This window comes from Rhamphochromis longiceps, linkage group LG23 (genome assembly GCF_057381845.1).
Source record: "Rhamphochromis longiceps isolate RC_006_pf linkage group LG23, R_longiceps_female_GT1.1, whole genome shotgun sequence".
Lineage (NCBI taxonomy): Eukaryota > Metazoa > Chordata > Actinopteri > Cichliformes > Cichlidae > Rhamphochromis > Rhamphochromis longiceps.
The window spans coordinates 9599670-9625642 of record NC_140578.1 but is presented as its reverse complement, the minus strand read 5'-3'; the positions used below and the strand labels follow the sequence as shown (position 1 = coordinate 9625642).

The 25973-nt window shown below is 39.7% G+C and overlaps 1 protein-coding gene across 10 annotated transcripts in view; it reads right to left on the bottom strand.

The window, feature by feature from the left end:
• shroom2a (shroom family member 2a) overlaps positions 1–25973 on the bottom strand; it is a 44473-nt gene that overhangs the window by 8285 nt on the left and 10215 nt on the right. For 3 of the 10 annotated variants that reach the window (XM_085397393.1, XM_085397392.1, XM_085397394.1), the window contains 6 exons: positions 21354–21502; positions 8644–8745; positions 8319–8336; positions 6767–6889; positions 2939–5342; positions 2458–2543 (listed from right to left, as the gene is read on the bottom strand). In XM_085397393.1, the coding sequence (XP_085253519.1) occupies positions 2458–2543; positions 2939–5342; positions 6767–6889; positions 8319–8336; positions 8644–8745; positions 21354–21502 (2882 nt within the window). Of the gene's footprint in view, positions 1–2457; positions 2544–2938; positions 5343–6766; positions 6890–8318; positions 8337–8643; positions 8746–12311; positions 12876–21353; positions 21503–25973 lie in introns of those variants that run through there. The other 7 variants (XM_085397395.1, XM_085397399.1, XM_085397396.1 and 4 more) reach the window with 7 other exon arrangements.

Here is a 25973-nt window from a genome sequence, read left to right as displayed (position 1 = left end):
TTGTTATGGAAACGTGAGAGGTTGCTCAACATCGGATACTCGACACCCCCATGAGAGTTTAGGTAGTGACAAAAGACTCCTGAATAACTGGTTACAAAGCATGAAGTCACCCTCCCCACGTCACCATACATGGCTCAAAACTGAATCATAATAATCAGAGAAACCTTTCAAAACTACTGACTGACCTTTTTAAAATGATCCCATCTTGAGCTTCTATAATAATTAAAGCTAAACTACAATATTTTAGTTTTACCATCCATACAATTGAGGAAGGACGCGACGGGCCGGATGTAGCTAGTGGAAAAACACGAAACAATCAAAGCAGTGGATTTGCTGATAGAGAAGGACAGGTGGAACAGGTGACGCTACATTTGAGCATTTTACACAATATATCAGAGTCATCAAAGGAGAACTCGTCAGCTGTCACCAGCAACACAAACAGTCACCAAGGAGCGAGATTAATCAGTCATTAATCCGTTTTAGCAAACACACAGACAGACATCGACAGACAGCTTCGCAGGATTATGAAGCTTAAATATAAACATACTGTATGACACATAATATTTCCACACTTACTTACAATGGAGAAATTTGTGTCTATATATTTATTAACTATATACATAACTTAAATCAGTCCCCTGGTCCCTGTCACACTCAGAGGTGATTAGTTAGAGAAAAAGGACATAAATATGATTGCTCAAGTTATTTATTTTGTTCATTATGTACTTAAATCGCACAAATTAATTTCATGGTGGAATTCAGTAGCTGTAATAGCTGAGATATCCCAGTCTGGATATTTGTGTTGCACCAAACAGTCCTGCATTCTCAGAATCACACAGCTGGAACTGACAAAAAAACCAGTTATGCAGACTGGCAGATCTTATCGATGATAATGTCATGCCTTCGAGCTGGCCCCCTGCACTCCGGGCCCTCATATATTCCCATGCAGGGCTGAAGAAATGCTTTATTGCCGTCACGGACACTTTCAGATGCCTCGCCTACACCGCTAAGCCTCCACTAAACGAGACAATAGTCAGCCAGAGAGACGGCTTATGTTGTTACAGCTGCGCCCAGACAGCGCCACTGTTAACAGATTATAAAGACTTCAGTGTTCCCCCAAAAGCTCTGTGCCCTCTTTTACTGATAACGCTCATGAGCATAATAACACGAAGATGGTGCGGCAAGAGCAAAACAAGTATTCAATGTTAAATTGTTCACTGAAGATAATAATTTTACAACATTAGCCTGTGAGATAAGCATTGATGCAAATACATGTAAGAACACCAATTGTTCTGCTGGTGCTGTATAGTGGAGATAACACCAGCCCAATGCCATAGCTGGCATATTTTCATGACATTTTACCAAAATCTTTATAGAAGCATGTTTTGCCATTTGGTAGCCATGTTGAAATGCCCCGAGACCCTTATTTGAGCAGCCTTATTATCTAGAATAATGATTTTAAAGATCACTGATACACAAAATCTGCATAAACAGTCATTATACAGCTTTTTGAAAATTAGTAACGCATTTAAAATAACACCATCCACCCATTCACTCTGATCTGCTTATCCAATTTAGGGTCGCAGAGCCTACCACAGCTACCACTGGGCAAGAGGCAGGTACACCCTGGACAGGTCAGCAACCTGTCGCAGCGCTAACACATTAAAATAACACAAAGTGTAATTTAGTCTTGGTGTGAGTATGGGAATATTTCACAACTCCTGCATGCCTATATCGTCTAAGTGTGGTTATTTCACTACATTAAAAAAATGTGTGTTCAGGGAGATGGAAATAGTGACTGAGTATTTCACAAATGATAATCACTGTGTTTTAACTGTATTAACTGTATTAGTTGTGTACCCCAGTATAACCCAAAAAACTAACTTACTAAAAAACTTCTAAAATACCAAAAATATTAAACAATAACTGCTTTAGCTTAAGATATTATGGGTTTGGGCTAATCTGTCAACACAAGACAATCTCAGGAGGCCTTAGAGGAGACCATTCCTGATACTGGGAGGTCTATATGACTGAGAGTCGAGTGTTTGCACTACCTGCTCTCAACTTAAATCAGCCCCAGAAAAATAAACTCCCCAGATTATAATAAAAAAGTAAACCAAAACTAAACATCATTAAAACGATAAAGACCAAACAGAAACTAGCAAACCCACTCTGGAAACCAACAATGAATTGAAAACAATTAAATCATTAAAATCTAAATAAAAACACAAAACATATAATATCAGTGTTGTAGAATCAACAGCCAAATCTGATTAAAAACTATTCATGCATTGCAGCCTTTGACCCAAAACAAGACCTCTAACAAGCCTTTTCACCGACAGGAAGTTGCTACTTTATCACCACTTTTGCTGTTGCCTAATTCTCACACAGCTTTTAATTCAGGATTCATCCAGTGCCATGATATCGCTCTTTCATAACGTCTTTGGATTTACTCACCATGTGTCAGAGCTGAGTGGTTCAGCAGGTTTACTCTCCGGCTCTGAATACTCTGCCTCTGACTTCTTTGCAGGAACTGGAATCTTCTGTAAATAAAGTCGAACAAATGCATTTACGCACAAACATCCACGGCAGACAGGCTCCCAGGTATCCCAGAGGCTTAACTTTTTCTTTCGATAATTATTCAAACCAACTCATGATGCTGCTTCCTGGTTTCTCACCAGTGAAAGGGTTGCCCCTTTCTCTTGCTTAAGTTGAGGGTGTGCCACTAAGAATAAACATGGATTAATATTTGACTTGGCTTCTCTTTTGTCGCTGTACCTTCAGTCAGCACTTTTGCTCTTAATGAGATGTAAAGGCCACCAAGAGGGTTTGACACACCAGGGACTTCAAAATGACGAAAAATTTTTCGTGCATTGATAATTCTATCTTAACAAAAGTTACTCTGAGATCATGGACCTCGTGAGATTTCATGCCTCACCTGTTCGTAGACTTCTGTAGATGGAGACGATCTGAACCTCTCATGGGAACAGGTGGTTCTGGCTCTCTCCTCGGTTCCTGGATCGAGTATGTTATCAGCTGACTTGTACCGTCCAGAGACCCTTTTCTCTGAAGGTTTCTTCTGTGTATTCCAGCTGGCCTCATACTCGGCAAACGTGCCCAGTCTTTGCTGGTCTTGGATGGACTGCTTTTGTGTAGAAACTCTGAAGGCCTCCTCAGCGTAATCTCTACCTTTGATTCCTTTCATTGCATTTTCTGTTGCACCAACAGAGGCGGCTTCTCGACTTTGGCGCTTGATATGGCTCTCAAGGGGCATGTGGTGAGGTAGACCTGGTTTCTTACCGTCTTCAAAGAGTTTCTGCTGGTCTAATGAGGAGCTTGTATTATCACTTGGAGCGACACCCTCTTTCGTCCCCACTTTGTGAATTTTGTCTGGTTCAGAGAAAGACTTAACTTTCTTTTCTGAAGGAAAATGCTTTCGACCACCAGTGCGAGTCACCTGACCTCCTGAATGGCTCGTTGCTGACTGTGTGACAGCTGGCAGAGGCGTGACATCTTTGCGCGCATGTGCCGAGGATGGGTAGTTAGGTAAAGCCTCAGCATTAGAGTGCTCTGGTAAAACTAGCTCCAGGTCTCTCCTCCTGAAAGATGTAGCCTTGAGCACCCTCTCTTGCACTTCCTTCAGGTGGTCCTTGTAGGAGCTGGAGGAGGAGGTTGGAGTTGTACTTTCGGTGGACTTCCGGATGTCCTGATCTTCTTTAGCCTGACCCTCAACCCAGGGGAGGACAGCCGCACTTTTACTTTTCTGCAGCTTTGCTCTTCTCATCTGGATTTCGTTTCTCAGTGTGGTGGCAAAGCGGTCTTCGCGCTTTAACTGCTTAGCTTCAGTGGACTCGTCAGAAACTGCACCGCCTCTTCCTCTATCATCTTGCCCTGCGACATCCAAAGACAGTGAGTGGAGCATGGGGTTGGCCTGGGGGGAGATGATGTTGCTCTTTTGGCTGTCGTGCTTGACTTCTTGGGGCAGTTCTCTGTGCTGCAGTGGTAGAAGCCGGCGCTGTTCAGACTGACTGCTGTGCCGAGATTCTTCTGTCTGTGTATTGTGCCCTCTCTGGCCTCCCCAATCTTCTGAGCCCGTTTTAAGTGCCGGGTTTTCATGTACACTAGTGACTTGGTGCTTGCTGTACCCATTGGTGTCTTTAGTGTGTGAGTGCTGCTGCTGTTGGGGCAGATGATACTTCACTTTAGCAACCGTCAGCGGACTGTGAGAGGTTCGCTCATTTCCAGTCTGTGGCAGATATGTCGCACAGCCCCTGTCCTCTGGTATTCCTGACAAAGACACAGGGTTCGGCTGTGTGGGCTGGCATGTAGTCACACAGTAGTAACGGCTGTGCCCGCTGCTCTCTGTGTTTTGGTCAGGGCCTGTAGAGGAACTTAAGTTCTTTCTCTGGCTCTGGCCAGTGTGTTGTGTTGAACCGTTAGCAGATACCTCCTGCATGCTGTAATAGTACCCACCTACGTTCTTTGGCTTTGGTGCAGAAGTAGCCCAAGGCTGAGGATGAAAAGTGGTTTTCTCGCTGTGGTGTCTTTGATGGTAAGGTTGGTTAACATGGGTGGGCTGCCGAACGTCACTGGAGTGGGAATACCGTTTGTTTGAAGTGAACTGGTCCTGATGGGATTTTTCAGACTGAAAGTAAAAACTGTCATGGTCGTTCTTCAGGGAAATGTTGTGACAGCGATTTTCACATGAAGCTCTGGATTGCAGGTGGGAATCGATTCCTTCGGGGTGAGCAATCATCAGCCCTCTTTCATGGACTTTAGTAGCAGCAAAACTATCACTGCGTGTGGGTGGTGGTGGAGGCGGAGGAGAAGAAGAAGCAGTTTTCTTTTTCTCGGGGACGTTCCAAACAGGCCCAAAGCTGGTTCTACTTGAAGTTGAATGGTGGGAACCAGCCGGTTCCTCGGTCTGTGGACCATCGCAGCCTGAGCTGACGCCTGGCATCTGAAAATACGTGAGCCTGTCATCCTGTCTGACTCCCTCTGCAGCCAGGCTGTGGCCATTTCTGCCACTGCTGTTGTGCTTTCCTCCCCCCTCCCACTGCCCGACTTTGTAGACCATGTTCTCTGTTGAAGCAGCATTGCTTTTTGAGAGGGTGTAGTCCGGCGTGCTGGAGCTGGTGGAGAAAGAGCTGTAGGCCGAGTCCCTTTTCCCTCCTCCGAGTTGCTCCATGCTGTTGTTTGATTTGGCGTGTGAGAGCTGACCAGCGGCGTATGGGTGTGACACATGCTCTAGGCTGTCCATGCTGCCGTGAGAGCTGAACTGGTCGGACACTCTGCGCAGGTTTGTTTGCTCCCAGCTGGTGGAGAGATTGGCCGATGACGAGCTAGAGGTTAAGAGAAATGACAGATTTTTGAACAACTGGTTTTTCAGCTGTAAAAGTTTGCCGTTAATAATAAAGGGATCTAAATCTGTACCACTATGTAACCTGTTCGTTTTATCACATTTAGATGTAGTTAATTATAAGCTTTTTGGACACCAAACAACACAGACACAACACAAGTAAACACAGATTAAACACTTTATCTTAAAACCTGTTAAATATACATTATTTGAGCCATTTGCTACATTCAGGCCAATTGAATCTCAGGTGGGTCCAGCACAGAGTAGCATGATGAAAGAAAGACACTTTGGCGGCCTGGTTCTGGCTCCTGCACCACATGCTTGACACCCCTGCCTTATTGTGTATTTGGCCTTTCGGTGTAGGGGTATAATGTGAGACTGGTCTACATCATGACTATTGCTTGAAATACAAAAACTAAATACAAAAATAAATTAATCCAATTTTAATTTTTTTATTTCCAATAATAAAAAAAACAACTGAGATAGAAAGCATTTGGTACTTCGTGTGTTCATTTTCACTATGAAGCTCATGTTTTTTTTTCTTATGTTACAAATCAAAAGCAGCCCTTTCTGTTCAGCACGTCTATGAAAGGTCACTCACTGGATGTTTAGTTCGGCTTAAGCCAAACATCACTAAAAAAGAGCCTTCTGTCACCAAGATCTATCTAGAAGACAAACCTTTCAAGGTTTTCAAGGTATGTGGGCCAGTGAAAGGATTGACTATCTGCTACCTGCAGCTGTGTCTCCTATTCTCTCAGTATCTTTGACCATCTTTAGGTGGTAATAGCTTCGGCTCTGTCACTCAAACCTTGACACCATGGAGGGCTCCTGTGGTGAGTGAGTCATTGGGTCTGGTCCTCTCTTCGTCCTTGTCGGCACCTTAAAACATCCTTCAGCAGAGGCAGGCTGGCAGGTACTCATAGCTGCCCTCATGAGACAGGCTCTTAGCCTGGTCTTAACTCTTTGTATGTTGGGTTGTACCAGTGTCTTCCACCAAAGCTACTACTTTTAATGTATTTGTTTTGCATTTAAAATATATTTAAAACTAAGCAAAGTCCCAAGTAAAAAAAGAAATATTTTACAGTTTAGGTTTTTTGCCTCATAGCTCCACTCTGTAAATGAGGTTGCACATTTCAGGGGCTTCATCACTTGCTTTATAAAGGATTGTTTGTGAAATTTCTTCGTTGAAGTTTAATTTTTTGGTTTCTTTTAAACACTGAAAGATAAATTTAGTGGGGAAAATTTCTTCTGGAGTGGTTTTGCTGGTCAGGCCCAGTTGAGATCCAATTGGGCCCATGAACAAAAACGGGTTTGACGCCCTTGATTTAGAGCTTGCAGGACACGAAGCACATAATCACATACTGCTGATCAAAAGTGCTTATGTGCAACATTCAGAGTCTGAGGTACCTTGCATCATAGTGAGTGTGCCAGACTGCCGCGGGTGGAGACTGTGTTTTGGCAGTCCCTGGTTGGCTTTCATTGAACTTGGTGGAGTGCCAGGAGTGAGGCCTACTTATAGGTTCATTCCTCCTGCAGAGAGGGCAAAAAACACAGACTAGGATTAGAGACCAAATCCTTATGGAAAACAGTATGTGCTTCCACATAATGAGCCACTACAACTGGAAGATGCTGCTAAAGCCACTAATGTGACCCAATAAGCAAAAACATTGCACATTTTGTGTAAGGTTGGATTTTTTTTTTTTAAATCACACTGGAGTCAGACTTCTGCTGCGATATGTTTTTTTCATTCTGCTGAAACACGAGAGCCAGGCCTGATTGTTCAGAGGTGAAACCACTCATTACACCTTTAATGGTCTTCACCCTGAGTTGAAATTTAAATAATAAAATGGTCGGGAGTGAGCACTATGTAAAACTTTAGTGACTAATCAAAGAGGGACAATCGGTTATGTGAATATGTGAAGCAAAAATCGCAGCTGTTGCAGAAATAAATCACTTTTGGGGAAAGAAAAATCATTCATAGGTGTCTACACTATCGTGAACCAACTAATTTCAGTCATTAAAGCTCTGCAAAAAGGCCTGAAGTACACCCATCTCTGTCCTTGAAGGTTTGGGTCTGTACAGGCCCCAAACCACCTTCAGTAAAGGAGATATCCACATTAAACCCCCCCCCCCCAAAAAAAAAAAAAACCCATGCAAGCTTTTCTTAAAATCAATTTTACACCCACTCCAAGTGTCACAATCTAAAGCTAAAACCTGGTTTTTGAAGTTTTCTTCAACAAATTATTAGGAAAAAAAGGAAACTTAAAAGTATCATTTCAACCTAAGCTATGTACTTTGAGTACCTATAACTCAGGAAATCTTAATTATATGAAGGCAAAGTTTAGTTTAATTAAATATACTAAAGTTAATTTACAAAAGAAAAAAAACCCAAACAAACTGTGTTTCTTTGGGAACTTTCTTTAGATCTGACTGATTTTATATAGAGTGAACACCCTCCCTCCACTATGACTGACAAGGCATGAATGAAAAGCCACTCACTCTCCTCCAAGAGCAGCACCCTGGCTATTTGCTGGTTTTGCCCAAAACAATCAGCTCCCTGCTTGCTTTTTTTTAAAAACAACAACAACTATATAGCAGTTATATATCCTATAAAAGCCACTTTGCAGCCTTCGTTCCTCGAGTTGGGCTCAGTTAAATCCAGAGGTGATGGAACTTTGACCATCAGGACCCCTCAGCGTGGAACGACCTGCCTGAAGAGGTGAGGCTCAGAGAATCAGTAACAACCTTTAAGCCTGTTCTTAAAATCACAGCTTTCTCATTTGTTATGCATGTCGTCGTCCTTCTCATTGAGTGTATTCATCATTTTCAGTTTTCTTCCTACACGTATCGGCTCTGTGTGATTTTTCTGTTTGAATCTACACCTTGAGTGAGCTGCTGCTTGTCTGTCAAACTATTACTTCCCTGATTAACCAGATATTTATATTTATAAGGAACCTACCCTTTTAGGTGCTGCTTTCTGAGATCCATGTCACAAATCAAACAAACATGAAAAACAACAAAGTTTCATTAATTGTATTATCAGTTACTAGCAGATAATGAACTGCATGCTGTATGAATGGGATGAACATCATTCATCTAATGAACCACAACACAGAAAGGCATGCCGATGGGTGCAGATAAACTTTCTATGAGAGCAGTAATAAAATCACTACATATATGATTTATGTGATTATGGGCACAGGGCAGACAAAAAGGAATGAAGGACAGGAGAGGAAGAAAAGAAAATGTTCACTACGGATTACAATGAAGCTGCAGGTTCGTACCTCATGGAACTTCGCAAAATCTTCGTAAGAAAGCTTCTCGCCACAAGCACGTCATTCTCTGAGGGCATTTTCTGAGCTACAATATCCACCATTTTCATATTCCTGGGCAGCAAGGGGAGGAACACATACACACATACTAAGAGCTCGATTGGCATACACAGGACAACCTCACACTTAGAGGGCAGTGTCTCACAAACTGAGCAGGACAAGTGATCCTGAACCTTCAAATGACCCCCAGCCCTACTTCACCTACAACTTTTATTTACATGTGTACAAACTGTAATGGACACATTGGTGTGGCATGGATATGGGAAATTTGTGTAGGGTCAAATATATTTATGCTTTTATCATTATAGGCTTTGATTTTTGTGGTAATTTTTCCCCTTCTAGTCACTGCATTTTTATGTTGTGCTGCAAAAGCCTACAGGCAGAAATGAATGCCATTAATGTGGATATATGAAACTTATAAAAAGACGGTTATCTTTTTGATTATATTGTTTTAATCGTCAGTGGAAGCCAAAAATCATAATAATATAAAAATATAATTATAATTAATGGGAGGCATTATTTATCACTGAGTATTCTCATAGGCAGGACAGCCGAGGAACGTGTATTACAGCTCTGGAGACGCCTGCTGATATGTAGTGCTAGAGCGCCCTCTACTTGTCAAAAACTGATGACACTGTCACAGCATGAGCATGCTCAAAGTCTGGGCATGTGCATGAGGTCATACCTGGTCACGATGGACAGAAAAGTACATTACAGAGCAAATGCAGTTTCACTGATCAGTCATTAGGCTCATTATGTTAGCGTAGCTGAGGTGAGCTCAGAGTTTGCCATATGGTCTGTGAGGGAACAGCAGCCCAGCATGGGGTGGGGGCGCTTAAGAGGACAGACGATCTCTTACACAGTCAGATCAGCCTCTTCACCCCTCAATCCAAGCTGTCGTCTGCCTCCCAGACCGCCTCTCTGTCCCCACCGAGGTTAAACTGACACAGTTTGACAGGAACGAGGAAATGAGGAGAACCTTGTAGTTACACCTGCGGTCGTTAAAATAACCGAGTGTTTGGTTTTATAATTCAACATTTCTCGCCAATCTGGAAATTTGTGTCAAATGAGCCAAAACACTAAACTCAACCTATAACAAAACAGCTGAAATAGAGGAATCACGATAACTGTGACTTTATATGATATAGACGGTGTTACTAATGCTCAAGATTTTTAAGACCGATGCAGATATTTGGCATCGAAAAATATTACAGGCTGATTATCACTCGTTTATGTTTCATGTGTTCAGACACAAGAAACTTAACAGTCGTTGTTTGTAGTTGTTCGCTGACTTTTATCTAACCTGTACCCTGTTTTGGGAGGCAGGTCTAGCTAACAACTCGTTGACCCTAAGATGAGGGAAACTCAGGTTTTTGTTACAGAAAGATTTACCTTTAATTCTGAGTCAGTTACCGTGGTAACAGAGTCTAAAGTAAAGCTGCAGATTTGGCCCCATTTATAATGGCTTAATTCTTATTTAAAATAGCTCGTCCTCCCACAACTACAATGGAATATTTAAAATATATACAAGCTTAGACATTTCTTACAGCATGTCTTCTTTAACTGACAAAACTTTAAATTCATTAAAGACTTGGAAAGCCAATCTGCATTTTTTCAGTTAAATGTGAAACTATTACTGAACTCTTCACTCCTAAAACATCTCTGGTATGGCTGTAAGAGAGCCATCATCAATCAGTGAAGGCTGATGTTGGATCAGATTGGAAATAGTTCTTATTTCAATCTCATGAAGCTTTTTTATCCTCACTGGATAATTACTGGAACAACAAAATGGTAATAACCTGTAGCAAAAATAACTTTTACCTAATAAAAAAAACCTGACGGGAGGGCAAATCCAACCCCGAGCTGCTGTTGCCATCTCAGCAACTAATACCACAGGGCCGTCAGTAAACTGTGTCTGATGAGTTTCTCCAGATTTTATCTTCAGTTTCTGTCACCTACATTTTGTCCCTCTCAGGTTACAGCTGAATAATTAGATTTAGAAATTAAATGTTTCATCTAATGAAATTTCAAGTTGAGCAAAAACCCTCATATTATATTATGGTCAGCACTGATACGGTCTGCTGGAAGGCTCTGTTCTAGCAGGGCTCTATTTATGACAGCTTTCCCTACCTACTCTCACATGTGCTTAACTCATGGTGAAGATACGGCTGACTGTTACTTAATTGAGTTAATTAACTCAGAGTTTGTTAAACATGCTTCCTGGACACAGATCACATCATTTATCAGTCTTTATAATCGCTGATATTGATAGACCTGTAAATACTGACCCAGCAATGAATTAGCTGGGCTCTAATAAAACTAAACAACTGTGCAGCTGTGCTTTTTGTTTTCTCTCATTATTCTGCAATTTTTGCCAATTCGCTAAACAAAAATGTGTTTTTGGTTGAAACATATTTTTATAGGTGAGAATAACATCATTCAGTGCTCCTCAGCAATGCAGTTGTAGGCTACTAATAAAGTTTGAGTTGGTAAAAATATTCTCAAATATTACACAAGAAACCAAACAAAATGATTTTTTTACATTTTGATGGTACTGCCTGAACTCTGGGGACAACAAACTTTTTCTGTCATTTTTAAAGGACGCGTTTGCTGAATCAGGGACTCAGGCCTCCTGGGTTAGAAAATCCATTATCCATCTATCAACTGATGGAGTTTAACACTTCAGAACTATGCCCATCGTGTTTTAATTCACTTATTCAATGTGTTGCACTTTGTCTACTTCCAGTATGGCTCTCTGGAAAATAATGTTCTGAACTCTGTGCTAGAAACCTCGGGGTCAATAGTTTCTGCCCCTTAAGTCACTTTGCTCTCAGCAGTCTGATGGCAAGCGATTCAAACAGCAACTTCCTTCAGACGGAGACATGAAAACAATTTTCATAACCTAAGCTTTTATTTTTGCACCCTGCACTCTTTTTATAGATTGAGATTTAAGGTGAAGCTCAATAAAGTGGGACGATTCCACAAAATTAATTGTGGATTAGAGTTAAGGCCTATTTAGAGGACAAAGAAAAGCCAACACGGGGGCTCGGTCTTCCTCATCTCCCATCAGTCCATGTTTCTGGGGCACTAGCCGCTAACCACACATGGCGCCTGCTATTGGTATGCAAATGAGGCTGGTTTTATTAGGCCTATCGTCAGGGCTACAGCTGGACCAGCACAGATATGCTTGGAAAGTGAATCAGATGGCATGAGGGGGGGGGGTAGATTTTTACTGACTGACCAGTTTAGATTCAGTTTCAAATGACAAGTACCAGCAAAAAAAAACCCCAAAAAGCTTAACAACTAATGGTCAGTTAATTAATAATACTTTATTCACAAATTTTTTTTGGGAGCTAAAATCCTTTCAGTCAAAGATTAATATGCATCTGGTTTTGAAATGTTAAGTCTTGCTGATCATGGCTTAACCTAAAATAATGGGTGACCTCTTACTGAGTGATAAGACAGAAGCAATCACAACAATAACAGAGTATTAGGGTCAGAAAAACAAGCACAGAGGCCCCAGATGTGTGACAGGACAAAAAAAGCCTCCAAACATTGAAATCAAAGGTTTGAATTTAAGAAGCGAATAAATCATTAAATAAAAGTTCATTAGCACTCACCAAAGATCTGCACGAAGGAATTCAGAAATGACACAAAGAAGGAAATCTGCTTTTTAAAAGATACTCCTATAATATCAGGCTGGAAATCAGTTTGAAGGACCAGCTGCGTCCATGTGCTGGTCAGGCACCACATTCCAATGCCACTTCAAAGACGCGCCGAAATAAAGAGGCACACAGGCCGCTGGGTATCATCCATACCACCAAACTCACAGGCCAGGGATAGCTCACGTGCAATATTCAACACAGAATAGCCATTACTAAAACTAAGTCCTCCTGATAGATTTAGGCTGAGCAGAGAGGAGATTTCCTTCAGGATTACTTGGGTTTTTCCCCTGAGAGGGGGTGCAGGAGTGGGCAGAAATGGAGGAGGAGGGCTATTGTCACAGCCAGCCCGTACCTTGCCCCGTCTCATTGGCTCCAAAGGGCTAATATGCTAATGATGGGATGAAATGCCGGACTTTTCTCTTCCCTTCCCATCTCCCCTGTTGTGAGGCAGACATGCATTTATACCATTACTATGGCAACAGGTTGATCTCTAGGGTGTGAGGGCACCCAGTTTCCCGAAAGCCTCCATTATAGAGCATGGCTAAGGAAGAAACATCAGCAACAACAACAGACTTTGCATTAAATTGTGCTTCTTACTCTTCTTAAGTGTAGCCTTATAACTGGTGTCAAAGTAAATTAGAAAATTATTTCTGAAGATGAGCCTGGTATCAAAATGCAGAGAAAGCAAAAAAAAAGGAAACCTTACGTTGTAATTTCTTTTGAAAAGTCACTGACAGGTTGATATTGCCCTTTAAAATTAAACCTTTCTGACATTAATTATCAGAAAACATCCAGGTTACCAGTGCATGTTCCTAATTAACGACATCACACAAGAGCAAAATATGGCCCAAGGGCTGAAAATGGCTTGCAAACCATCTTTATTTAACACTAACAACCTAAAAGGCAAATGAAACTATGTCAGCCACCCAAAACATAAAGCAATAAGAGCCAGAACGTTTCTGGGGAGGCATCTCCACCTGCAGCAGGCTCTGGTTAGAGTGACCCTCCAGCTCACAGAGGCTCTCCAGAACAGAACAAAAACTGCCATCATGGTGGACTTCAAGTCTGTCTGACTATGGGGGTGGTGGACTATGGGGACCATCACTATCACAGGAAAGCAGAAAAACAGCACCTTAAGTTTCAAAGTAAGATAGGGCTCAATGTTTAAACCATCTGATTGTCTCAGACAAAATAAATCCCATGAAAAATCTTGGTGGAAAGTAATTCACTAATTTCGCTGTATTTGTAGTACCATGTGCTCATAAATAGAGGTTTTCTTTATTTGTTGATACAGATCTTTTCTGTGATGGTATCAAAATTACAGTAAAGTAACATGGGTCACAGAAAATGAAGACATTTGTAGACACTCTTCACCACTGTGTGTCTCGGGTTTTTTTTGCCTTGTCAATCTTTGGCATTTTGCTTCTTGTATCCAAGTCAGTCTGGCCCTATGAGGGAAAAAAAGGTTGCCCACCTCTGCACTAGAATCTACTGATGCTGAGAAGTAGAGAAGTGGCAGATGTGTCATTTGTTCTATTAGGTTATTGCCTGCAGTGTGTGAGCTAATGTCACACATCTTAAATAAATAGTTGGGAAATTAACAAAAATCCTATCCAATAACTGTGTTGGCTGTTTCCCCCCAAATTAATGGAAACTATAAGACATTTAAACTCTTATTTTCCTTCATTTCAATTTCACTTTCAATGACCTGTCATGCCACCTTCAAAAAAAATTAAAAAAATCAATCAATTTCTTACAAGAATATTTAACTTTGTGCGATGGAGAGCAAGCACAAATTCCTGTGTGTCTTTTTCCCCTGACTAAAAATGTGCTCTGGCACCACCAGCAAGAGGTCTGGTGACAGGCAAGAAGATTAGTGAAGAAAGGTTGCACCCTAAAGCTGATAGGAAGGCAATAAAATTCACAGTCTTCTATTGTGAGGGAAGCAATCAAGCGTACAATCCATCTGAACAAGGTCTGCATTGTGAGGCTCAGCTGTGGGATTATGTTCTTCACAGGTTTAACAAACGCAGCTGATATCATTAACATTTGTTGCAATATCTACGATTAAAAACCTAAATGTAACAAGAAAGCACATGTTAGTGACCTGAAAAGATGGAGCATTAAAAACAACAACAACAAAAGGTGAGGTTGCCAAACCTGCACTTTTCAGGTAAACTGTTGGGCTGTATTTGGTCTCTAAAAAGGCACTCACAAAGACCTTCTTCAGCAAATCCTACAATCAAACCAGTCATGTTTCGGGTGAGAGAGGTGAACCGTGAGCAGCACGTAATGACCAGCACATTCCTGGGCTGAGTGGCATACCAGCTGTCAAGTCACCGGCTGCTGCACTGACCAGAGACCAGAAACACCTGGAAACCTTTTTCATTTTCGGAGGCTGACAATCTAAACATCACGGCTGACCCTCCCAGTATTATGTCTCAAAACAACATCCATACATTACATTACAAGGCTGGTTTCACAAAGGTTGTCGGGTTCGATCAGATTACAGATAGATAGATAGATACCTTACCCCTCAGGGTTACTGACCTTAAGACCTGAAGTTATCACTGTAACAATCAGTGACATCTCAAGTAACCAGCAGCTCGGGATGCATGATATCACTTTAATCCCTAGTAAGTGGTTTCAACTTGCTTCGTTTGTTTTCTTATTCCACATCCACTTGCTGCTTCAGTATATCTTAAAAACTACAGTGTCATGTTTAGGCACTAATAGCTAATGTGTAATTGTGTAAGGACATGGTTTGTGTTGAATCATGCCCCTCTGGAACAGGAACCCCACATGTTGAGTGTTCTCTGAACACTCAACATGTTCAGAGAGATGTTCTTTAAGGTAGAAGATAGAAGAACATCACTCAGATCACTCAGTTCAATTCAGTTTTATTTATACAATGCCAAATCACAGTCACCTGAATGTGACTGACCGACTCTGAGCAAGCACTTGGTGAAAGAAACACTCAGTGCATCATGGGAAACCCAGAAGCCAAGACCTATTCCAACGTAATTAAGGGAGGGTTTAGGGTCCCCTAATCCAGCCCTGACTATAATTTACTTGCTGGGAAACATTTATTACCCTTTTGGAAAGATAACATGTTGTCTTCGATTAATACTATGTCACTTCACCTCTCTCTGTCAAATCCACATGGTAGTTTTGACATTTTATTCACTTGAATACAGAAAGCTTTAATGAAAGATTTGCATTTTAGGAACAAGTCAGAGTTATAGTTGGAGAATTGGAGTGCTCATAAAAATGATTAATCTTTAGTTGAATTTGTTTTTCATCTTGATATCTCCTGTACTATGAATTTTAATGCCATCCCAACAGCCATACTCCCAGGCATGCTAAGCAAGTAACTTCACTTTTCAAAGATACATTAGATTTTAAGACACTAATTTCTTCAATTTACTCAAAAACTTTTTAAGGGCCTGCATGAACTCTGCTGCAGTACCTTCATGGTCCATCAAAAGGCTACGGATCACACTTCATGAATCACTGATCTAAACTATCATTTCCTCACTTGAGACAAACAATTTTAAGAAATCTGCTTACAACAACAATTCAGCACACTGCATACCCAACATAGTGCATGGGCTTATTTAGAAAAACAAAGCCCAGCAAATGTAAGCTCTGCACCCCCCGCTGAATGCTTGCACTGATGCCAGTAAGCTTTTCCAGGTATAACTGGATTGTTCACTGAAACACTGCGCAGCCTTCATGTATCTGAATCAGACACAGACACGCATTCTGAGTATTGGAGACGTCTCTTTCAGTACAAAATAACGAGGCTGGTTTGTGACTGTGGTAGCGTTGTAATAATACCAAGAGCAGGAAACCAAATGCCACAACGCACTACAAGCCGCATGTACAGTTTAATGATTCACTCCACAGTTAGTGGCATGTACAGCAAATGCCTGAAAGGAAGCCAGTCCAGACTGTAGGGGGCCTCGTAGGGACTGAAACCCTGACAGCTCCAAACTGCAGAAACAAACAAAATAAAGTGAACTGCACGGAGGAAAAAAAAAAAAGTTTCTTCATCAAGAGCTTTACTCTAGAGACACAACCTTCAACAGCAACATTACAATACAACAACTTCTTAACAGTCCCTACTATATAGTCCTAAAGACCAAGAACATACATAAGCACTTCATTTGAGCTTATATTTTATACTTTATGCAACTATTTTATACTCAGTGTAAAACTGTACCACTGATAATGCTTTTGCACACCTTTTTATAGCACCACAATTTCAATATTACGTATCGTTCTGGTATCATGTCACTGTCTTGTTTTCAATTTAAACAATTTGCTATCTGAATGAAAAATAGGTTACCAAAGACAAGCAATTTCAATTTAGACTCCGACCAGTATTGTTAACTAAACCGGATGCAGAAAAATGACTGAAAAAGTAGAGTTCCTCAAGTGGCCATGTAAGGCTGGCAACAAATGAGAGTTAGCGCCCATATTATATAAGAATGAAAAGATAGTAAAAAATAATAATACCCAAATAAAAGCCAAAATAACCATAAGTTATAAGGGAAATAAAATTAAAAACAAACTAAACTCAGTGGGCCATAAAAAAAGCACAACTTAATACTTAAGATCCGAAACTTTCATGCAGGACTTTGACTAAACTCGACTAATTTTGTATTTCAGACTCCACAAACAGCAACAATAACATGTTGGCGCTCATGCAAATGCAGTGTGTGGGAGAATTATAGTGTTTGACTGCATGCTGCAGTTAGTGCTGGCAAGTTTAAAACAAATTGTGGATGGAAGGTGCAATTTAGCTTTAGCTCAGCTCATACCCTTATTGTGTTTTTGAAGTAGACCAAAATGTGTTTTTCTGGAAAACCCAAGAGATCTCTGCACGCCGCACGCTGACGCTGAAGCACGTTTGTTTTGTCGAGGCGTGTGCAAATACGAGATGCTTTTCCCACACGTAACCACACCTTTGTGATTCTCGTGTGACTTGCGACGAGCCTCTCCCCTTTGACATTATGCTCACTATCTCAAATTAGTCACCGCATGCAAAAAAACCTAAAAAAACAAAACAAAGAAACATGGCTCACTGCATCAAGCTCCTCCCTCCTGCTGTCTGTGCAGAGGCCACACCTGTAAACTGGAGCAGGTCCTGACAGCTTTCTAGTCCCTGTTCAACTATCCAATATTATCCCTAAAATAACAACAAAGGTGTTACACACACAGACACAGATCAGGGCTCCGTGTTAGTGATGAGGAAAGAGTCACTTTAACATTTTAAAACCTTAACACAAGTTTTCTACACAACAATCAGACTGCAGCTGGATGAAAAATAGACAAAATGGGGCTGAAATTGAAGCTTTGAGGCTCAGTAAATGTACCACTATCACTCTGTTGTGAGCTAAATCAGACAGACTTGTTATTGTGGCCTTGGAAAATGACTGAGTGGAGATGCCATCTCAGACAGCCGGAACAAAGCAAATTCTTCACCACAGACGAGCAGAAAGAGTCCCGTGGGACTGGAAGTCTGTAAAGTGCAACATGAACAATAAGACCTGACCTTGTAAGGAAACGTCTGAAATGACAATACCCAGATCCTTTACTCATACATCCTGCTCCCCTGTCGCATAATAAATCCAAAATTCCCTCCTCTTTTTCACAAGGAATAATATATATGGCAGTCAGACATTATGTGAAGTTTACAAGTCTAACCGCTCTCCAGATATTTATTACAGAAAAGACAAATTCATGCTGTTAGGTACAGTTAATTTACCTTAAGCTAACAAAAGGTCAAACAGTCTCATACAGTCCTGCAATACCAGGGTATGATTGGAAATTTACAGGGAGTTGCACTGCATAACAAAACTCCATGTTAGCTAATGAGAAATACAAGTTTTTTAAATTTTAAGTCTGAAAACTTTCTCACACCAAGAAGGTCTTGGATTTGAATCCACCATCTGACTGGGGAGTTTCTACTTCGCACATATCAGTATCGATATCCAGCATGATTTTTTTGATGAGTTTTTTAAGTGTTCCTTTAATTCTTGTGAGTAGTGTATGACTGAGGTATAGTAATTTATCATACTTCATGTAAAAAGTGCAAAAGAAGAAGGTGAGTGCGGGTGGTGTTTCCCAGGTCTACCTTCAGCATTTTTATCTTCTTACAGCCTCTGATTGCTCCACAGCAGCTAACCCTCATTCACTTTTCTGCTATCTGATCAAGTCAGAAAGATCTACATTCCTGCTGCCATTTCAGTGCAACTTTCTCTATGTTAAGCCCCAGATAACATACATTAAAGGTGGCGCCTGTATCCTCACTTCCAGCTCCCTGTTTTTGTACTTGGTGCAGCCCCTCAGTTTAACATCAATCTAAAAAAGCAATTTTAGCTTCCCTTCAAGACCAAACTTCTTTTTAATTGGTGGGGCTTCTGATATGACCTTATTAGGCTGAGTCCTCTCTGACATTTTACGGAGCCATGAGTACTAAAAATAAATAAATACTAAAAAAAAAAAGAATAAAAAAAAAAGAATAAATAAATAAATAAATAACAATAACTTTGATCCTCACATGCTTTTTGGAGTAGTTTGATCAAATCTGATGTAAATTAATTACATTTTTATTCATACAGAAGTTATCAGAGTAGCTATTTTTATCAGCTCCACTATAAAAAGTAGCTCTAATTGGTAATGATCTTTCGGCATCTTAAATCAGTCACATGGTTATGTTCATGCAGGTCATCCATCTCTCAGGATGTTTTAGTTATTCTTCCACTCTAAAGAAAAACTGAGGTTGAAAATGAAATTTTGGTTTCGGAGGCTACATGCAGACACTGAACTATCCTATGTGAAATTATTATACCATCGCTGAACCCAACTACTTTTTTTTAACCTTAAAAACAGATCACATCATGAGAGTCTACACATAAGTCTTTCTTCTTAAAAAAAAAGGGGAAAGGTTTAAATGCATTCTGAATATCTTCAAATGTTTTTCCCTAAAGGAAAGGTAGTTTCAGAGGTGGCTGTTTATAGAGGGTATTAGGAAAACTGGGGTGTAGGTAGATAATGACCTGCATTGACACACCCTGTTTATTAGAGCTGGCAAAAATAATGTTTATGAAACTCACACTTACAGTAATGAGCTGATTAAGTAAGTGTGGTTTACAGGCCTTTTTTTTTTTTGAAGCGTAAAGTGAACGCATGCACAAGTTTACGTGTTCTTACATATTTCTGCTTGGTCATGAAATGAACACAGCTTGCTATAAACAGTAAAACCTGCTAGTTTCCAGACTCAACAATAAACACGTCCATTGAGAACAGACCACAATAAGCAAGTCACACAGCCTCGTCCTTGTGGAGAGATAAATGGTGAGTGAACCTCCTTGTACGGTAGGATTTGTTCAGGGGTTACGTTATGATATGATAGAACACAGAAAGAAATGCAGGCTGCAAAGAGGACACAATGAGAGTTCTGTTTGACACAGAACAAACCCGTCTGTAAGCAGGACTGACAAATGAGTCATCACTTATACCAGATATGAAAAGTAAACCATAAGTCACAACAAGTGGCTTTTAACCAGCACACTGATGTAATTACAGTGATTGTAGTCTGTTATTATAGCCGTATTGGTTTTTATTTTCCATTCAGTTTTAATTCTATGTTCGTTTCAGTTAGTTTTGAGAGTGGATTTATTTCAATGTTGTTTTTATTTGTTTCAGTGCTAATTTTAGTTTTTGAGGCATCTGCCACGCTGCAAATGGGAACAGTCAATTTGTTCATCCCACATCATATTGCAGCTGACAGTTGGTCACGAGAGGACAGTCCCAGGTCCAGTTGCCTAAGAGACCCTTTTATGCATTAACCATGCTGTCATATCCCAGTCAACAGCATCCTTTACTCTCACTGGTAGTCACTTCTCATTGGTAATAAGTAGCTCAGAACAGTTCAGTAAAGCCCAGCCTCCTGAGGCTGGTGGTTCAGATTCAACCAAACCTAAACTATACCCATAGGGAAAAGAAATAGTAAAGACTTATAAAAGACTTGCATAAGATGCGGCCTACTTCATATAGTGAATCATATAAGGCTTATATGATTTACTCATGAAAGTGGCCACTTTCTCGTTACTTTCATACATTGTTTTAGTAAGTATCCAAAACACATACAAGTTTCATTTATATGATTTTTCAAGGGATCTTATATTGAAAACAGATACAAACTTTATAAGATTTTTTTATATATATATATATATATATATATATATATATATATATATATATATATATATATATATATATATATATATATATATATATATATATATATATATATATATATATATATTTTTTTTTTTTTTTTTTCTCCATATGCTTTTTTATTTCTTCAAGTACAAAACAATTTTCAATTGGTCTTTATATTTAGTTTTCTTAGTTTGTTTCTTGGTAACTATAATAACTGATTGTGGTTTCCTGATATCTTAACGATCTATTCACTGGTTAAAGAGAAAAGACAGTGACATGTGGCTAAAGTGCTGCTATCTGAAAACAACACAAACAAGAAAAGCCTCATCATGGAGCATGTGAGACCAACTGGCGAAGATTTAAAAAAAAAAAAAAAAAAAAAAAAAAAAAATCTCAGTGCCATATAAGGGGATTTGCCTAACAGCTTCCTCTTGTGTGTGCGTGCTTGCCACACCTTCCTGTGTGGGATCCAACAGAAAAATGATGTCATTCATATCCTTACTTCCTTCTTCGAACCGTTTCGTCATGAACAACTTTCACACGCCACTAACTCCTAATGACTACGGGCTAAAACAACCTGGTAAAACAGGAACATCCAGCTGCTGGGAACTCAAATAGTGAAATCCCTGAAAGGCTGGACTGCATACACTCAAACAGCTGTGAGAAGCAGGATCCTCCATCTCCATGGTTGGAGTTGTTACCACAGCGACCCATCGGGCGAAGGGGATGTAAACATCCTGTAACTGGGGACAGGTTACCTACCTTTTCACCACCAGACTGAGGGTCTTGTGGGATCCCTTTACGAGGCAGATTGCCTCCTGTCTATATCCAGTCAGGGGAATCTCGTTGATGTTGACAAGCTCGTCTCCCACCTGCAGACCCACAGCTTCTGCTTTACTGCCCTCCTCAACCTGGAAAGCAGACACAAAACAGAGTTACTTCACCTTCAAGCAACTCAGTGGTGTCATAGGACCCTAGTTGTATGTTTATAAATGCAGTTGTGATCATTTTAAAATTATAGACACATTTTTCATAGTAATTGATCCAATGGTGTGGGCAGGAATAATGGAAAGTCACGTGCAGATATATTTGTGTATGCTATTTAAGAATATACTTTACAACAATTTTCCAATTCTGATGGAACATTTCATTTGTTCAAATTATGACTAACCTTCCTGCTGCCTAATATTATGAATTTAGAAACTCGATTTTTCTTTAATGCCTCTTTGGTATCAAAGAAAGTTGGTAACAAAGCCTTAATGATTTTGATTATAAATAAAATAGCCTTTAAATATCCGATATTCATAATCTTTTCACATTGAAATATGCTTGACTTTGTCAGCTCAAACGAAACTCCTTATAGTTTTAAGAATTATGTCAGGGTTCTGTTTATTTACTAGATTTATTTTGTAGTTAAAATTTCTTCTTCTTTTTTTACCTTTATGGTTTATTTGTTTTGTTTTTGTTCTGTTACATAATTGTGTGTTTTTTTATTACCAGTTTGTTTGTATAGATGTCCTTGACATCTGGAAGGATTTATCCAGTTAAACATATTTTAGGCGCTATAATGTTTTGCAGTGAACTGTGACTAACAGACCCCGAGTGGAGACATTTACTGCTCCAGAAGCCTTGAGGCAGATACTCGATGCACAAGATAAAAACTGTTCAACCTGACTGATCTTTGTCAGTTAAATCCTTTTGGTATAAAAATGACTGGAAAGCAAAATTGTATAATGTACAGGTAGGGTACACATCATCTGGACAACATAACCAATGTCCCCAAGGAATGGAGAAAAAAAAAAAGCTACTCTGAAGAGTTACTCTTCTGAGTAGTAAGAAAGAAATATATTATAAAAGGAAATTTCACTATAACAACTTACTTCCAAAAGTAAGTTACCAGATTAAAAAGGCAAAACAGTGAATTTCTTGGCTCTTTTGGGATGACTACATCTATGAACATAACGTTCCAAATTTAATTATCCTGAATGCAGCCAAGACAAAGAGTTTTCAATAGCCTGCTTAACACAGGTCTGTAGACTTTTTCTGTTACTGCGAGACTTAAAAAAATATATATTCTCGAAAAAAATGAAAACTAAATCAAATAAAAATGTTTGAATGTGTTGCCATTACAACTTTTATTTGGAGAGAAGAACAAGACCTCTTGAAAGTTTTATGTATGCAAGGAAAAAAAAAAAACTAATAAACTCCTCCATCAAAAAGAAGAAGAAAGAAAAACAATAAAATGAATATGGATATAACAAAAGCTTGCCCGATGGGGTAGATTTTACCCTTATAGTGATTATTGTTACATCATAGAATAGCTAACAGCTCCCTCTGTACAGAGTATACAGTTTAAAAGAGACTTTTTATATCTTAGAGGCTCCCACTGCTGTGTTGTCAAAAAGATCAAGTATCCTGATACAAACTAAGCCTGGTGTTACTTACTGCCTCTCAGCACTTTGAAACTGCTGATAAGCAAATCCCTGATATTTACTGTAGTTTTAAAAACCTTCTGGTGTGACCTTAAAATGTAGTGCTTGTGTAACGGCTGCAAACACGAGTTTTATTTCAGTGAATTCATTTAAATTAAACTGTTATATTCTTATTTATCTAATAAACTGTTCAAAATATTAAAAAAAAGACAAACCTTTAAACCCAAATGTCATGTAAATATGACATTTTAAATAAAGCCACATTTTATTTAGGATTATTAATTAAATAAACAATTAAAAAATGGTGTGATTGTATGACTTTTGATTATCATAAACGTTAGTTTTAATTTGCCAATAGTGGCTAAATAAACAAATACATAATTGAAATACAAATACAGACTCACTTAGAGCCCAGACATAAATCTCTAAATACAGTGGCATTTACCGCCATCCGCCACTGGCTAATATTCAACTACCGAGCCAACTATGCAGTATCACACTGTCTGCCATACCAGTATAATACCAGTATGTTAACAGTATAAATTTTTACATGATATAAAAGTGTCACACTGAGATATCAATGACATACTGTGTGTTTATGCTCCGTAGTGTACACAGCAACAACCCAAACGTGTCTGAGTGTGAGCGCAGCGAGTCGGTCTCGGATGTCAGCTCCTTAGAAGGGAGCGACAGTGTTGTGAAAAATATTTCTTAATGTCTTGATTTCTTTTTAATTTTTGTTTCAGATCAAACTGTTTTTAATATTAGGCAAAGATAAAAACAAGTAATTAGAAACCAACAAACTTGTTTCACCACTTGAGGCAAAAAGACACCGTTGAGTACAACTGGGATACCAAGGCAGGTGAGGAGAAAATAACCATAGCGGGTGATATGTGGGCAAAAGTAAACAAACTGGCTCAAGCAAATGTCGCTGGAGCGCTTGTTAGTTGCACTCCTTATGACAGCAAACGGTGCAGAACAGTGAGTAACGGCTAATGTAACTGCATCCGTCTCACTGCTATTGGTACTATAATGGTGTGGCTGCTGCTGGCAAGTTGTGGTAGTAGAGTCACTCTTTGAATTAGGCAGTGCGTTATCAATGATAGCAGGTCATGGGAAAAGGAGGATGGAAAACGCACTTCATTTTCCTTGAAATACTGTGACTGAATTCTGAGGCTATATTGCCAGCTGCTAGGGTCAAATCAACGGATTGGTTTATAAAACTGTATTAAACTATGTGTTTGGAGCACCGGGCCATTTCCTGTTGGCCTGAAGGCCATTTTTACCTGCCATGAACAGCGAGCCATGGCTCAACAGCAAGAAGGAGTGAGTTGACAAGCTTATGAAGAGTTTCATTTTAATGTTTAATGCTTTGTATTTCAGTCTAACAAATATTCTAAAATGTAGGCTGTTGGTATAAGATAATTGCTTTGTGTCTATAAATGCTATGACTGCTGAGTTTTTGTGCAGAGTGATACATTTGATCCAAGGTAAATAAGAGCAGGTGTCCTTAAACACACACTGACATTGAGGATAATGCTAACATCTAAAAATTGAATGTTGGTATCATACTAATAACACGCAGGGACAGAAATAGGTGTGCAAGTCCTTACTTTACAGCTTTTATAAAGACATCACCTTCCTTAGCTCATATTTAAAATGATTAACAAGCTTAAAGATGACTTTAATTATAGTTCTTTTTTCATATTGGTATTTTAAACATTGTTTATCGAACCGCAATTTCACATTGTGATTCATCACCATGAAATACTTTCATTTTCAAAATGGCAACATAGCTACATTCTGCTTTTTTAATAAAATTCAACATTTTTAAAAATGTGTCAGAGCCGAGTCTCTTGCTGACATTCACTCTCTGTAGATTTTATAGAGTAGCAGTGACAGAACACACACTCCACTGGTTATCAAAATGAACAGCAGGCCAGCAGACTTCTAAAGAGACGAATCAAAGGCTATAAAACACTTCAAAAGGCTGCTGAACAAGCCGGTGGCGTGATGATGATGAAAAAACAAACTGTTCTGCGTTTGTTTGAGAGGGGGAAAAAACACCTGGAATAGCACAAAGGGATGTATAGCGAACACAGTGAACTTCTTTTAGATACACTGACTGAAGCACAGCTTACACAGATGGGAACCCTGACGTGAGAAATCGTGAGGGTTCAGAAGGTCAGAAACTCAGATGTGAGACGTGCATGATGGCATGATGGTCAGCGTGGAAAGAAAAGCTGCAAGACTTTGCTTGGCGGTTGGCACATTAACATACAAAAGTCGAAATCTGCAGCTGATTATCAGTCCTCCAAGCACTCAACCTGAGAGAGGGGGGCTGCATGACTCAACTGCACAAGTATGTGTAGGTTTACAGACCATTCCTTCTTATACAGCCTTTATCCTCAGAGCCCCAGATAGCACTAATCACACTGCAGCCTATTTTCATTTTTCTGTAACGCGGAGGTTCAGGCAGGGTGGATTTTTATGCTGGCTGGAGAGATTCCTGATCTGATCCTGATATGGTCATGCTTTCTGTAGAGAATCACTGATACATTTGCTGAGAGTTACAATGTTTAAAAGTGCTTACAAAACACCCTCAGTTTCACTGAAAGTTGAAACTATTCCCACTTGTAGAAACACTATAGCCTGTACTAAGAAACAGAAATCGCACCGAGTTTCCCATGAAGGCAGTTTTAACTTAGTAGTTTTGGTTTGGGTAAAATTAACATAAAACGTCTTAAATAGAGGTGTCAGACACCAGGAAGCAAACGGTATAACGGTATAGAATAAATCTCGTGATGTTTTTCCTTTCTCTAAACTGTCTCCCTTTTGTGGCCCCAATTCTTACTGAAGGCCAAGGGTGCTGGACTCATTTCAGATGTGAAAGGGGCCAAAAAGCATAAAAAAAATAAAATAAAATAAAAAAAAGGAAGAAGAGGAAAGT